This window comes from Triticum urartu, chromosome 4 (assembly GCF_003073215.2).
Source record: "Triticum urartu cultivar G1812 chromosome 4, Tu2.1, whole genome shotgun sequence".
NCBI classification, from domain to species: domain Eukaryota; kingdom Viridiplantae; phylum Streptophyta; class Magnoliopsida; order Poales; family Poaceae; genus Triticum; species Triticum urartu.
In genome coordinates this window covers 61,428,754-61,444,815 of record NC_053025.1, presented here as the reverse complement: position 1 = coordinate 61,444,815, position 16,062 = coordinate 61,428,754, and the positions used below count along the sequence as shown (strand labels likewise).

Here is a 16,062-nt window from a genome sequence, read left to right as displayed (position 1 = left end):
GAACCTCACTGATCAATTCATCCACCTCTCCCGAGAGATCCAGGTCCTCTTCCTCCTCTCCATGTAGATTCAGTCCTTCAAAGGCGTCCTCTAGATCAGGGTTTGGGCCATAATGGTCCCATCCTGCCTCTTCTTCCTCCTCTATACTTGCAGCATCTTCCTTCACCTCCCGATCCTGCTCACGACTTCCTTCAGGTAGATCGAAATCATGGCCTTCACCCCCTCCAGCAGCCTTGTCTCTATCCCCGCTACTTCCTATCCCCTGACCTTCCTTCGAACCCCCCGCTCCACTATCCCCGTCATCGATGTTCTCCATGCGCCCAGATCGCTGATCCCGTCTTGCAGACTTGATCGCCGGCGAGATCCAGCGAGAAGACGTAGCAACCATGTGGACTCTGGCGGCGCCGCCAGAGGAAAAGGTGGAATGTAGGAAAACCCTAGAGGAAAAGGGTTTTGGATAAAACTTGATGGAATGATTGTTTGATTAGACTTGAAACTGGTGCTAACAGAATCTTTTTGTGAAACATTGACAAAAATTTCAAGTGCTTGCAAAAAATCTTCATGAAATCACATCCCTATAAGGCATGGTAAAAAAACAAAATCAGTCCTCCAAAATGCTTTTGAAAGTAGCATTTTCAGAGTATCGATTTTGTTTTTTTGTCACGCCTTCTAGAAATGTGATTCCATGACGAATTTTTGCAAACACTTGAAACTTTTGTAAATGTTTGTCACAAAAAAAATCAAATTTTTTGTGAACAATCCGAAGCAATGTGAATGCTTAGATTTGCACCTTCAGATAAACAAAAGTAACCAGTGCTCCACCTAAATTCCAATAGCTTCATCAACAGATAATTCACAGTTGCCAGGCAGTATGTATGAACTGAATTTTTGACAGAGGATTCTAAAATACATGGATTTTCTCTACTCTGCCAGTCTATCTCCTCCAAAAAAGGCTTCCTTTTATATTGCCACCGAAAACAAAAACAATTACAGTTTTATCTTGTGAAATGTGTTCCTGAACACCAATGACCAGACCTCTACGGGCTACACCAGTTTACTAGCATAAAATGCTACAAAAACATCATCGGCGACAGGGCAGTCAGTTGTAGTATTCCACATTTTAAGATTGCTACTCTCGTGTAAAGCAAAAAAATCAAAGCAATGACAGCGAAAAACTACGTGTGCTATGATACTGTCAGCACCAGCCACTAGGACGTCAATTGCCTCGTGTTCCGTGATGGCGTGGACTTCACCTCCTCCGGGTTCGCGGATCCGGGGCTCTCCGACGTGTCCGAGCTACTGTTCTCGCCGACGTGCGCCTTCCCAGACCAGAGCTTGCTTAGCATCTTCGGCATCAGCATCACTTTCGCCTTGCCGGTGGTGGTGCTCTTGTCTTCGCCGTTCTTGTTGATGTCGCTGCTGGTGCTGCTCCTCTCGCTGCCACCGCAGTTGTTGGCGAGCCGCATCGACCTGAAAGAATTGATGTCGCTGGATGTCGGGACTCCACTACCTTCCTCTTCCGTTGTTGTTGTGGCTGCTGACCTGGAGCTGCCGTACGAGTTGCCATTCTCTCTGGGAAGAAGCGAATGAACAGCAGATGAAAGGTCGGCTCCAGAGTCACTCCTGGCAGAAGCGGCTGATGCTCGGACTTGCTCAAAGAAGAGAACTTGCACAACCACACGCAGAGGAAGCCGTTCATTCTGCACCGCGTGCATGCAGGCCTCCTGGGACAGCTTCTTGCAGTCCATCAATCCACATAATCTCTTCTTTTCGCTCTTTGATAGGCTGGGGTGCTCCTGTAAGCATGGAATTGCATGTAAGTTTCAAACTCCCAACAGCAGACATACTAACTGGAAATAGAAGATGTATATGAAAAATATTACCTTTAGATACATGTCGATGGCATGGTATAGTTCGTCATGCATTTGTCGGGACGAGGCAGACACCATTTCAGCAAGTGCAATGAACTTCAGAACAGGCAGGTTAGGGTCTTTAGCGATCTCACCAAGATATTCATCGATCAGCTTTGCAACTGCCAGCTTTGACGTGCTGGAAACAGAAGCAAACTTCTCGACTTCCACAATTTCATCATCATCTTGAAAAGTCATTTTACCATTATCACTATGATGTGACATGAACTGCTCTACTATTGCCATGATCAGGTCGACATTATACACGCCATTTTCAGCACTGGTTGCTGGTATAAGAAGGTCTGGAACTGAAGCACCATCCAGTTGGGTGCCTATTCTCTTTACCAAGTTATCACGATAAGACTCACCAGATTCCAGCAAGCATGCAGCATTTAGTAACTTGAGAAGAAAACCACATGACACTGAACCTTTTTCAGTGGGCAGCAGAAATACAATGCTTTCGAGAACTGCACGACGTTTTGTGCAATCAATTCCATTGCTCACGGCATCTTCAAGGGAACCAAACAGCCGTCGGAATGCATAGACTCTTAGTGCTTCTCCAATAACTACAGCAGGTGTTCTTCCCTTTGCCTTGATTGTTAGGAGCACACGCTTGTACAAATCCATTTCAAGTTCAGAAAGGTCCTCAACCCACCAGTCCTTAGGGACCATCTGTTGCATCCTGACACCATTCCAGTGAGAATCAACACCATTCTCGGATTGGAGCTTTTTTCTGTTGTAGGTGTATGACCACTCAACCTCTGACGGATCAATTGACGCCTTCGATGCAATAGAATCAATGCAGTGGTTGATTACCTTCAAATTCTCAGACCATGGCAGCAATGACTTCGTACTTTGCAGAACTATGATTGAGTCTTTCCAGGTGCGAAAAATGCTCGATGTCAAGAACACGTCAATTTTGTAGATAAGATTTCCTTTGTCAATGGTCTCAAACATTTCTAGGTACTCAGCTGCGCAACGAGCAGCAAGAACATTATATGCATTGAGTGTTACAATCATGCCGTAGCAGAACTTGGCACAAATTTCAAATGCAGAAGAACCACCAGGAATGTCAGATATATTCACTTCATCGTCGCTTTCCTCGTTACTTGAAGCTACTAATCTTTGCAACCGTGAACTCTTTGACAAAAGAGGGAACTGCAAATAATGTGCACAGCTCAATTATTTTAGATATAATAAAGTAAAGCTGCACTGGTAAAAAAACAGATGCTAACTTATTAAGCTCTACTCTATTATACTGCATAAAGTGCATGTATAAACAGTTCCTTCAGTTGCAAAATTACAATACAAGAGTATATGGTAGGAGTAATTGCTAAACATAGACAGCTGAGACTTCCAAAGCTTGAAAGCACTTCATGTTTCCTTTTTTTTTCTTTTGCCATTAGGCAATTTCTAGGTTGAAGCAATCATTTGTAAATGATATAACTGTGCACTGTAGAAGACCCACCAAGTTCTGAAATGTTGTGCTTAATCGAGGAGTGTATGTACAAATAACAAAGGATGTAATGCTCCAATTGATAAAGCATAATGAACAAAAAGGGGTCATCTTGTCAACCTTAGTGTAGCTTATAATTAGGTGTTCTACACCAAAGGATAGTCATATAAACCAGTAGCAATTCTGGTAAAATAATTTTTTAACAGCTCTAGGAAAGAGCCTTAGCAATTAGTTCATACTTAATAGCCAATATTAGTATTATGAATTCTTCTCAAAATGTCACTGCAATGTCACAGCATGAAAGCAACAATTTATACAGATAAGAAGTCGATACCTTGTGAAGATAAAACTTGACATCTCCTATGGAGATAACGATGTCTGTTGCCAGCTCTGTTGCAACAAACCTGAAAAGCACGTTAACACAACACTAGCGTCAAAGCTATTTAGTATAAATAGAGGCAAAGCATAGTATAGAAACTGATGAGATGCAAAAAAAAATGCAGGTCAATTTTCAAATAAAACAGGTGCATCGTTGGAATTGAAGGTCTTTACATAACCACAACAGATCTAAAAACAGTACTGAAAGAATTCCAGGCCGCATATATCGATATATGCCCGTATTTACATTTTCCCACTAGGCCACTACCTTCCTGCTCCTGTGTTTTTGTGTATGTACACATGTCATAGCTGTACTATGCAACTAGCATATTACCTAGGCATGAGTTATACAAGGGGCAGATGGTAGTGATGACATGTCATTATTCAATGAACAGTATATCAGTCAGGACACGAAGACTCACATCTCGCACATCATTACAAGAGAATGACAAAGGTGACAACTGTGAGGATATGGGCAGATTACCGGATCACACTATGTGTGGAAATGGCACAGTTCATAAAAGTGGGCCCACTATAATTCTCAAAAAGATCGTCACATATGTTGCACACAAACAATTGGTTACAGATCACAATGATGGCAAAGTAAATCCACAAAAAACAATAAATGGAGAGCTCAAATGAAAAATGAAAAATGAAACAAAATCCCAACCCACTGAATCAGCTAAAAGTAAGACAGCGAGTGACAGACCATTTACCTAAGCAAAGTACCACAAGCAACACTGGAGAAAGGTGTGGAAAGCAACTTCACATCTAGTCTAGTAGTATTGCGTATAACAAGTAATATAACTAATTGAACTGGCGCAGGACCAATGATTAAATAAATTGTACATAGCAAGGCAAAGAGAACTTAATTGAGCTCCAAGAATTCAATCTACAAGATGGACCACAAGGTCAATAACTAGCTCAATTATTAAAAATGAACACTAAACAAACTAAGAAAAGCATTGCAATCATTAAATCTGCACATGCCCTCAAAGTACAGAGGAGCTTAAGAACATATGCCACTAGCAGGAATTAAGGAAAAATTAACCTATAAAGAACATCAGTTGGATAGTTAGCCATCCGAATGTCAAGATACGATGCATCACAGCTAGGACTTAGGAGGCATGCTAGGCAACCAATTTTGTGAACATTGTTATAATGAGAAAGCAATCCAATCCGCATGGTAAATCTTTTAAAATTTAGTTGCTAAACATGACACGAATATAATAGCTGTACATATTATATAGATATATACCTATCTAGTTTTACCCAAATATAAAAGGTTTCATAGTGTAAATTTGTAACAGTAATGTCAATACTTCACAATGATTGGACGTTTTGCGCAGATTCCCAAACTCATACTAGTAACTGAAATCAAAGAAATGGCACCGATGGAGCATGCTCACATCCTTTTCTTCCTGTTTACGAAATGGAGCCCAGGAAACTACAGATCAAGGCCAGTATTCCCCACCACAGAGCTAATTAATTGCTGATCGCATAGGACCAGTAACCAGTATGATTGGCCCCCTTTAGCGACTTCTTTACTTGGAATTTATTTCAAGAAACAACCAAAACACGATCCCCTCCATTCTGGCAAATTTGCAGAACGAAGACGCATACTAAAGCCAAATCTCTCTCAAGCGAACAGATCTCACAATCCCAACCACAAAATTGTTGCCGTCGTCCAACAGGACTGGTACTAAACTGGAGAGCAAGGACTAGATGAAGTAAAAATGTCAACAGAATCTGAAGAAACTCTGAGGAAGAACAGAAGCAAATCAACTAACCTGATATTGCTGCCCTCTGTCTGAAAGACATCCGGCTTGGAACCAAGCTTCATATGCTTCATTGTGCCACACCGAGAAATAGCCTGCAAATCTCCTCCCCTTTTTGCTTTCTCTCTAGCTCTTCTACTTTCCCCTACCTCACCAGTCACCACCGAATGGGAGCCAAGAAGGAACGCCTCAACAAACCCACAACACTTGACCCATCAACAAAGTACCAAACCGGTGGCCACCATTGAAAGGACAACACCAACAACTGGTGATAAAGATCCACGCCCAACTGTCCCCCTTTGAACCGCGGCAGAGCCCCCACCAAATCAAATCAGGTCAAGAGCCCAAGCAGACCTCCCTCCCTCTAGATGAGTAAACTAGCCGGCAGTTGCATCAAGATCTGGGTCCGGGAGAGCACAACGGCAACAAGGACTCCTCCTCGTCCAAGCTGGATCACACAAGGAGAGGAGTAAGGGGCAGCACCTGCAGAGCACAAGGGCAGCATCTTGAGGTGAGGGGACAGCGGGAATAATCGGTGATGCAATGTTGGGAGACCATGGGAACAAGCACCAGTGAGGGGAGGAATCTTATCTTGGTTAAAATCACAAGCAAGCAACATGAATGGCACAGACAGGTTGCAAGATGAGAATAATTTAAGGGTGTGGCACATGTAGGCAGTCAAACAGTGGTTATAGAATGGCAATCCGTAGACCACTGGTTTGGAGGGGTTGCTTCTCCTCTTGGTTGGCAGCAAGATCGAAATGTGCATAAAGAAATTGACATAATCTGATTTTTCTAGGTAAATTTTGGCTAAGGAGGAAAGACCTTATAATAAATCCGAAATAGGAAAATGGAACATAGGATTATGAAGTTTCTCGTATAAAAAATACCACAAAAACTGTAATACCGGGATTGACAAATAATGGCACATGTCTCAACAAAAAATCACACTTTACCTCGTGCTACAGAAAAAAGAAAGAGAATAATTTGCAATTTACTTTCAGTTAACAAAGAACGCAAGTTCAGTTCAGTAGTGCCTAACAAAGGGAAAGGATGATCAACAGAACCCTTAGAAAAATCTTTTAGAAAATAAACTGCAAACAAATCCGCGACAGAAAAAATGGGTGTATTGGGGACAGACTAAACGTTGGGATTAGATCGGCTGCATGGAATAAATCAATCGAAACGAGTTAGGGATCCGTCACCAGCAAAAGAAATGAATCAGCGGAGGGCGACGAAGATCTTTGTTGCGCGGGGCTGCGGAAGGAGACGCCTGGCGGCGGAGGGGGAAGAGGAAGGCTCCGTCCGATCTCGACGGCCCTAGACAGTGGACCCGGCGAGGAGAATACGCCGCCTCTTCCTCTGCTTCTCATCAGACGGAGGTGGAAGGGAGGGAACCAGTGATGGGAGGAAAGAAAGGCCTTGGTTGGCAGAAACCAACAGAAAAGCGCAGAAGAAAAGGCAGCTTTTTAGGACAGGGGAAACGACCAAACCAACACCAAGAAACATTCCCACCGAACCACCACCACTACTGGATACACTCCTCCAACTCATTGTCGGAGTAGCGTAGAAATAAACACTTCAATAATACACCATTTCATCTCTTATTGGACGGGAAAAATGCGCGGCGGCGTCGAGCTTGCCTGCTGAACTCACGATAGACAGAGAACAAAAATCCAAACCTTGTTTGAAGGGGGAAAAGAAGAACTGGCAGGGGCTTATAATTACCTCACAAAAGTTGTGAGTTGGGTGGATGCGATCAAGCACAACGCTTGAGTTTCTTGGCGTCGATCCGCCGCCCGGCCGCCGCTGGTGAGAGTGTCTTTCTTGCGGAGTGAGCTGAGTTTGGTGGTGCCTGCTTCTGCTGCTGCTGCTCTAACGCAGGGCTAATGGATTTGGTTTTTTATCTTGAGAAAAACTGGTGGGGGGTGCCGGGGTGGGGTGGCAAAGCCTAGTTCATGGGCTCTGCGAATGGACTGTTCTGCCCCTCTAATTGTTCTCTTGCTGCCCCTCCCTTTCTCCACTGGTTCCACACAACTGCGTTTATAATTATAATCCTGTTTTTTTTTTCTGCTTGTCCTTCTAGTTTTGGTGGATTCTTTTATGCAGTCTCGTTTTCTTGAGAATATATGTGGTCTCATTTTGTGTGTGGGGAGTGTTGCACAGTTCAGGCCAGGCACTTTTTCTCCGGGATGAAAATCAAACATGCTGGTAATCCTTAATCAAGACCGAGGGGTCAGTCAACCCGTTGTATTTTTGGACATTCACAATTTTGAAGCCCGGTGGGAATTTATGTTCAATGACTTCATCTGTGGAACACCTCGGGTACGGGGCGATGACGTGACGCACATCAGAATTGCCCACATCCCCGTACTTGGTGCAGTCTCACTGATCGCGGTATTTGGCCTGATAGATGGTCCGAGGAGCTGGGACCTCGGGTGGGGAAGGGCGTCTGCTTGAACCACCCATGCCAACTGATGGGGCATTTCTATTGCGTCGTCGGTCCGACGCCTTGGGGCGTGCATGCTTGTACCATGCCTTCAACCGTTAGGGGGAGGTCGGTTTTCGGCATGCTTGTGCAATTTGGCCCACTGGCGCTTGGATGTTGCACTTCCGTCGGCGGTGGCATCGAGGTCTTTCATCAGGTTCTTGTAGTAGCTAGGTGGTGCTTTATTGTTCGTCGTCTGCTTCAACTTGGCCTTGAACACTTCCTAGGCTTGGAAGAGCTCGTTCCAACGGTCGCCCATATACTCTTGCTCTTCCAGAAGTCTTCACTTCTCGTTTGTTATCTTGTTGGACATGCGGACCAGCCTTACCTCAACGCGTCGTGGTTGGGGCTGTTAAGCGACTCTTTGGGATGCCAATGTCCTCGGCACCGAGGTTGTTGTCCGGTTCTTCAGCATTGTCATTGGGATTGGCAATATTGCCCTTGTTGTTATTATTCTCGTTGTTGCTGTCGTTGCCGTCACCGCCTCCGCCGTCGTTTGTATTGCCCCCGGGTTGTGTGGAGTATCTACCATATAGATGACGTATGTGGAGGTTGATGTCCACTTGCCAGTGGGTGTGGTGGCCGTTGGTAGGCTGCCCGAAGACTCGCAGACCTCCTCGTCCATGTCGTCAACCTTGTCTGAGCCGCTCATGAGGACCTCGGTCAGGTCTTCATCATTAGCGACAAGGTGGGTTGGTCAAAATAATCCGACCTTTCCACGTGACTCCCAGATCCGATCATGGACTGAATGCTGGTCATCTGATATTGTGAGCCTCTAAATCCGATCTAACATCTCAGGAGGGATTTCTCGCATTCTTCTAGGGATTGATCTGACATCGGTGTCAGGGGAGTTTTCCTAAGATTCGATCTGACCTAGATCCGGGCTCTTCACATGGGGCCAGATCCGTTGTCTAGCTTTTCAGGGTGTGTCATAAGATCTTGACTTATGTTCAGATCCGACGAGAGATCCTCACACTTGTCCTGAGCCTGGCTCAACATCGACGTGAGGACCGGTGCTTCTTACCGCTCCTCAATCTAGTCTGACACTCGGCTTGAGAAGACTAGCTCTCCGCGTCCGCGTGAGTACGCGGTGTACTCTATGTTGCTGAATCTGACAACCCAGCCTGGAGCAAAGGTCTTGACTTGACCTAGATGATTGGTCGAGTCAGAGAAAGGAGCGACGTTGCCGAAGAAAAAGATTTGGCCCGGTACGAAGGTCATGCCGGTGCCAATATGCTCGCCCATCTTGATCCCCATCGAATCTCTACGACAACTCAACGGGGGCCTATATGGGCCACCAATGATGGAGTCGAATCTGACAGAACTTGGGTAGAGGGTTCCAAGTTAGTAGTCTTGACACGATGGTAACAGGGACACAAGTTTTACCCAGGCTTTTGGCTCACCTAAGAGATAAAACCCTACGTCATGATTGTGTTGTATTGATTTGGGGTGCAGTACAAACTACAAGTGATCTACCATGAGATCGTTGTGTATTGTCTACGAGCCCTACCCCTCATTTTATATAGGCACCGGTGGGTCTAGCGTTACAACCTAGTCGGTTAAGTACAATATGAACATGTTGTAGACAACCTCCAAATGTCTTGTAATATGCGTCAAGTCTTCGGGAGACTTCCTTCCATACGATGTGGGTTGCCTTGATGTGGCCCACTAGTGAACCAACATGGGGGTCCTTGGACGTCCCACCTGGGCGGGAGGCGGCGTGGTGAGTGACCCCCAATCTAGGACACCACCAATCTATTACAAATGGTCTCCCCTCGCACTTGACCATCTACTGTGCTTTTGGTCTCTGGACTATACATTTGGTCAGTTCTATATCTATTTGGTCAAATTGCTCTTCTAATTGGCTTTGATGGAGTCCCTTGGAATTTTTTGCTTAGGGAAATGCATCAAATACATTTCCCTTTTGGGGAATGCAACATTTTTATTATAACCCAAATCTCTTCTCTTGTTCTATCTGTCTTGCAAGTCTTGAAGACCATGAAGAAAAGAAGAAGAATATCAAGAAGTCTAGTATATGTTTAGTTTAGGACTTCTCCTACTTTTTATAATAATTATTATTTTACCAATATATTGGTTCATAAGAACTTTGTAATTGTATTTGTATCAATAAAGCTTATTATTTCTTTATCCATATTGTATAATTTTGCAATTTCACTTTGTAATGATATTCATTATCAATAAAGTTTATTGTTATTATTTCCATTTTCTATCAAACTTTGGTAATATGTCTTTGGAATAAGAATTAATTCCATTATTAATTCTTATTATTTTATCAATTCATTTGGTCATTGGATTTTCAATTCGATATTTGAATTGTACTTTATGCATATCGATCCCTATGTGTTATATTTTTTGAATTGTGATCCAAATGTTTAAAAACGAGCAAAGGTCATGCCTAAATTTAGAATTTTTGTCCAAATTCTCCTAAATTTAAAATAAAGTTTTAAATTTACCCCAAGTTTTGGATGCACGAATGCAATGCTTAGTTAGAAAAATATCCCTACTCTCTCTAAACTACGAGACATTGCTAATAAACATCAGATAACTTGCTATAACTATAATGCTAATATAATCTTTCAAAACCTTTTTACATCCATATGAATTCATTTTCATACATTGACCACAAAATTTTGATTTTATGGACCACATAGGAGGTAGGTGCAGCATCAATTTTACCTTTCACGAATGGACGCTGAAGATTAAATGTGTGTCTTACCCAGGAGAGAAGTGGATCATCTTGAATAACAATTATTAATAGATGGCTAATAAGAATTTTTAGGGACATTCACATTTGTGCCCCTAACTCGAACCCACTACTCAAACTTACTCCTAACTTTTTCATGTGCTCAAATTTGCCCCTAAAAAGCATTTTAGGTTACAAGAATGCCCTTCCATCTGGTCAAAGTTGTTTGACCGAAACTTTGAAAATTCATAGCAAATTCATACGAACTCAAAGGAATGCAAAATAAGATATCAAAATGTTCATAAAACATCACCTATATGCACATGTCATTTACGTTCATGCATAAGCACTCTATAAAGATTTTTAGGGTTTATAACATTGAAAAACTATTTAGGGTGAATGCAAATAAATGCACGTGTAGGTGATGAACGTAAATGGCATGCACATATAGGTGATATTTTTATGAACATTTTGATATCTTATTTGCATTTTTCCAAGTTCATGTGAATTTTCAATGTTTCGGTCAAACAACTTTGACTAGCTGGAAGGGCATTCCCATGACCTAAAATGCTTTTTAGGGGCAAATTTGAGCACATCAAAAAGTTAAGGGTAAATTTGAGAGTGGACGCAAATTAGGGGCATAAATGTAAATGTCCCGAATTTTTATATCTATATCAACTTGATGCATTAATAAAATAATTCTTTGCTAATATATAAAAATCTTAGGGCATCTCCAATGTGGACCCTCAAATCGGCCCTATACGTCCTTTATTTAAGTGAAGCATCTTGACTAAAGGCTATCACAATGTATGTACCTTAGCCATATCATATGTATTAAACATTTATCAGATACAACACTTACAATGTCTTTTATCTTTGTGATGTATCTAAAGGAGACGTCGTTTAATGCGAGTAGTGAGGGAATATATAGTATGTGTGGTTCAATGCTAAGAGATATACCTAGATTAAGGTACCATATAACTATAGTGCTTCATTGGTCGCTACATCATCATTTTTTCCTCGCTAGCATGTTTTAGTTAGGGTTGATCTCATTGCATTGGGATTAACCAAATTTTAACCTTCATCGAGGTCAATAAGAGAATAAAGTATTATCTTGCCTTGCAAATTTTAAGTGAAGCACTTCAGAACATGTATAGTGGTCGGAGAAGATAGTGTTTTTCTTAAGCCTTGATTCCATATAGAGATGGCGATAATAACATACACTGTAAAATAGATTATTTCTTAGTGTCATTTCTATTAACCTTTGGAAGCATGGATGTTTAAAATAAAAATAGAAAATATAGCCAAGAGATAACATCTTGTCAAATGCAGAAACATCTTGTCTTAAGTGTTAAAAGATGGCAAACCCTTTTTAAAGTCTCCTCTTTTTTAGCTCGGTACTCATAGCACATCAACACGTCTACACTATCAATGAATAACTTTAAATATCAGTTGTTCGATGAAGCCAATCCGGCCGGGGGGTGGCAGATCCGAGCACTATGTGACAATGGAGGAGCTTGAGCTTGATTCGGGAGGGATGGGTTGGGGGCAAACAATGTTGGGGAAAGTTGCATGGAAAACAAAAAAATTCTACGCACACAAAAGATCTATCCATGGAGATGCATATAAACGAGGGGGGAGTGTGTCTACGTACCCTCGTAGACAGTAAGCGGAAGCGTTTAGTAATGCAGTTGATGTAGTCGAACTTCTTCATGATCCAACCGATCAAGTATCAAACGTACGACACATCCACGTTCAGCACACGTTCAACTCGGTGATGCTCTCACCTTCTTGATCCAGCAAGATGGTGAAGTAGTGGATGAGTTCCGGCAGCACGACGGCGTGGTGACGTTGGTGGTGATGCTATCTCCGCAGGGCTTCTCCTAAGCACTATGAAAATATGATCGAGTTACGAAAATATGGAGAGGGGCACCGCACACGGCTAAGAGATTGACGTGGGCTATGTGTGGCGTCCCTTCCCACATATATACAGGTAGGGGGAGGGAAGAGCGGCCAAGGAGGCGCCCCAAGTGGGACCGAATCCTAGCCCCCCTTGCCTTTCTAGGCATGCGGGGAAAGGCAGGGGAGGGTGGCGCCCCCCTTTCCTTTCTCCCATGTGGAGGGGAAGGCGGGAGGGGCTAGCCCTTCCCTTTCCTTCCCTAGGGCCGGTGGCTAGGGAGAGGGGTGCGCCGGCCCCCTTGTGGGCTGGTGTCTCTCCCCTTGGTCCATTAGGCCCATAGACCTCCCGGGGGTGTCCGGAACCCCTTTCGGTGACCCGATGACTACCTGGTGCACTCTGAAACTCTTCCGGTGTCCGAATATCATCGTCCTATATATCAATCTTTACCGCCGGACCATTCCGGATCTCCTCATCATGTTCGTGATCTCATCCGGGACTCCGAACAACATTCGGTCACCAAATCATATAACTCATATAACACGATATCGTCAATGAACATTAAGCGTGCGGACCCTACGGGTTCGATAACTATGTAGACATGACCGAGACACCTCTCCGGTCAATAACCAATAGCGGAACCTGGATGACCATATTGGTTTCTACATATTCTACGAAGATCTTTATCGGTGAATCGTTATGACAACATATGCAATTTTGTCTGTCGATATGTTACTTGTCCGAGATTCGATCATCGGTATCTCTATACCTAGTTCAATCTCGTTACCGGCAAGTCTCTTTACTCGTTCCTTAATACATCATCTTGTAACTAACTCCTTAGTCATTTTCCTGCAAGCTTATTATGATGTGTATTACCAAGAGGGGCCAGAGATACCTCTCCGATACTCGGAGCGACAAATCTCAATCTCGATCCATGCCAACTCAACAAACACCTTCAGAGATACCTGTAGAGTGATACGTCCATTTTGCATCATGTTTACCTACTGTTATTTATAATGTTTTTATGCATAATAATGCTTTTTGGAGTAATTCTAATGCCTTCTCTTTCATAATATGCAAGGTTCACACAAAGAGGGAGAATTACGGCAACTGAAAATCTGGACCTGGAAAAGCTACGTCAGGCCACCTATTCTGCATAACTCCAAATAAGATGAAACTTAATGATGATTTTTTATGGAATAAATAAGAAATACTGAAGCAAATAACTACCGGAGGGGGCCACCTGGTGAGTTACTCTCATTGAGATGGCGCTCCCACCTTCCACCTCGGCTCCCCCACCCTCTCCGGCGATCTGCCTCATTCTCCACTAACTTCTGGATTCTCTCCGATCATCTGTTCCGGTGTTCTTTTGGGATCAAGGTAATACCCATCTAGTATGGGTTCGCCTGGTGGATCTACCCTTGGCTTGGATTTCTCCAAGGGTAGGGTTTTTGCAGAAGAGGTCTTCAGATCTACTGGACATACGGTCCACCCTGCCGGGCACAGGAGGTCATTCATCTTAGTGGTTTCATTCAGCCGCCATGCTTTTCGTCTCTCGGAGGATTCTGTGGCCGCGGTTTTGGAGGCAGTAATTGGAGGTTCGGCAATTGATCTTCAGGTTCTTCACATCAAGGATAAGGTTTACTCCTTTCATGTCTCTTGCAAGCAAGTTGGTTTTCTTATTATGGATCTCCGTTCCTATGCATGCGATCTGTTCAAATGCTATTTTCATCTGTGGGGAAATGGGGGGCCTAATTGGATTAGAGAGCTCCGGATCTGGAGGAAGGAATGTGACGCCGAATGGATTCTAGTTAGTCCTACTAAGCGTCGTTCATCTTTAGGTCTTTTGGCCATGAATAAGCCTCCGGTTAGATCAGCTCTTAAGACTGCTCCTTCTGCTCGTAAAAAGCTTTCTTTTGCCACGTTTGAGCGATACTCTGCTTGCAAGGGATATAGATATCCGGCTACGCAAGAGTGCATTGATTTCATGACAGATGCGGGGTATAATCTTCCTGCACATGAACGTGTAGTCATACATCCATCGCCACCCATGGACTTGTGTTGGACGGTGGCACGTCCACCTATCATTTTTGGAATAGTTACTCCCTTGCCGGCGTTGAGCCGGCCGGAATCTGCTTCACTGGTAATTGATCCGGTTTTGGAGGACCATTCCCCTGTGCATGCAGAATTCTCGCTCGACAGTTGCGTAGAGGCGGGATTATCGCCAGTTCAAAACATTTGCCCGGATTCTGGCCCAGAGGCTTTGGAGGCCCGTCGGGATTCTACCTCACCTTCAATATTTGGCCCATCTGCCTCTGGGCCTTCGAGCCCATCTCCTTCTCACCGTCCGGATATCCCCTCATCTCAAGAGGCAGCCAGACAGTTTGATGCCATGGTCGATGACATGGTGGACCGTGTGATCACCTGTACTATTTGCTCTCAGAAGGGCCACATGTCAACGACTTGTGGAAGGCGAGTAGTCTGCACGGCTTGCTCCCGTCCTGGTCACTCTAGCCAGGCCTGTAATGATTTCGCGCGCTCCAATGGATTGGTTTGGAGGCCAATTTCGGTTCAACAAAAAACGAGTTTATTGGAATCTGCTGCTACTCATGGGAATAGAGCCGGAGTTATTGGGATAGACTGTCCAGTCCCATCGCCGCTGCCTCCATTGCATCTTCCCTTACCCCAAACCACCGAAAACCCCCAACAAGCTCCGGGCTCTTCTATGGCGAACTACGAGCTCGATCCACAACGCTTTGTGCCCCCTGGACATCTCATCATCGATGGCGGCGATCGTCGGCTTCCACGCACCTTCTTCACGCCCGCAACGCGTCCGCCCCGCCGGCATGAGGACTACATGGTTGCTGAGGTGATGCCGGTGACGGAGGGGCCGTTCGGCCCGGTGCGGAACGAAGTCATCCAGTTTTTGCAGAATAGAGGTATTATGGTTCGATCTGCTCAGCCGTGGTTTCATGGGATAGGTCTGTTTCAGGTCAGGGATCCGACTGTTAGATATACCCTAGTTCAGCATGCACCTTTTCCTTTGGGCAATGACCGTTTTGTCAGATTTATGAAGCATGATGAGGGAGATAATTTCAAAGGAACACACGGTTTTCGTAAGGGTTGGTTAATGTTCATTGGAATTCCTCGGGTTACCGCACCACTGAATACATCTCGCAGGCTGTAGGCACTTTCGGAAAGTTTATTTCTTGGGACAGTGAAGACCCTTATCTTGTCCGGACTTTGGTTGAAGCTAGTTTCCCAGATACGCCTTTGGTTCCAAGGGATGTGGTTTTTGGTGATTATGCAGAGTATGGAGGTGCTCAAGTATCTTGGACGGCCGCTTGCTATGTTCTTGGCGCAGATTTTGCAGACCAGATGCCAAATGACGAAGACCCTATGCCGCTCGATGGAAATCCTCACCCTTTGCGTGGCAATATGGTGCCTGATA

The 16,062-nt window shown here is 44.1% G+C and overlaps 1 protein-coding gene and 1 pseudogene across 1 annotated transcript; both read right to left on the bottom strand.

Moving 5' to 3' along the window:
• Nucleotides 1-939: 939 nt before the first annotated feature.
• On the bottom strand, nt 940-5,812 carry LOC125550666 (BTB/POZ domain-containing protein NPY4-like). Its single transcript, XM_048713713.1, has 4 exons — nt 5,535-5,812; nt 3,701-3,770; nt 1,884-3,068; nt 940-1,796 (listed from the first exon to the last, which is right to left on the bottom strand). Exons 1-4 carry the CDS (start codon nt 5,594-5,596, stop codon nt 1,209-1,211), a joined length of 1,905 nt encoding a protein of 634 aa, XP_048569670.1. The 5' UTR covers nt 5,597-5,812; the 3' UTR covers nt 940-1,208.
• Nucleotides 5,680-6,721, bottom strand: LOC125550667 (annotated as a pseudogene).
• Between the last annotated feature and the right edge of the window lie 9,341 nt (nt 6,722-16,062).

What these genes read in the sequence shown, in the direction of transcription:
- LOC125550666 (XM_048713713.1), bottom strand. Translation starts at nt 5,596, where the DNA reads ATGAAGCATATGAAGCTTGGTTCCAAGCCGGATGTCTTTCAGACAGAG. An exon ending in ACAGAGGGCAGCAATATCAG is followed by an intron (nt 3,771 to 5,534) that starts GTTAGTTGATTT and finishes CGTGCTTTTCAG; the next exon opens with GTTTGTTGCAACAGAGCTGG. An exon ending in TCAAGTTTTATCTTCACAAG is followed by an intron (nt 3,069 to 3,700) that starts GTATCGACTTCT and finishes CATTATTTGCAG; the next exon opens with TTCCCTCTTTTGTCAAAGAG.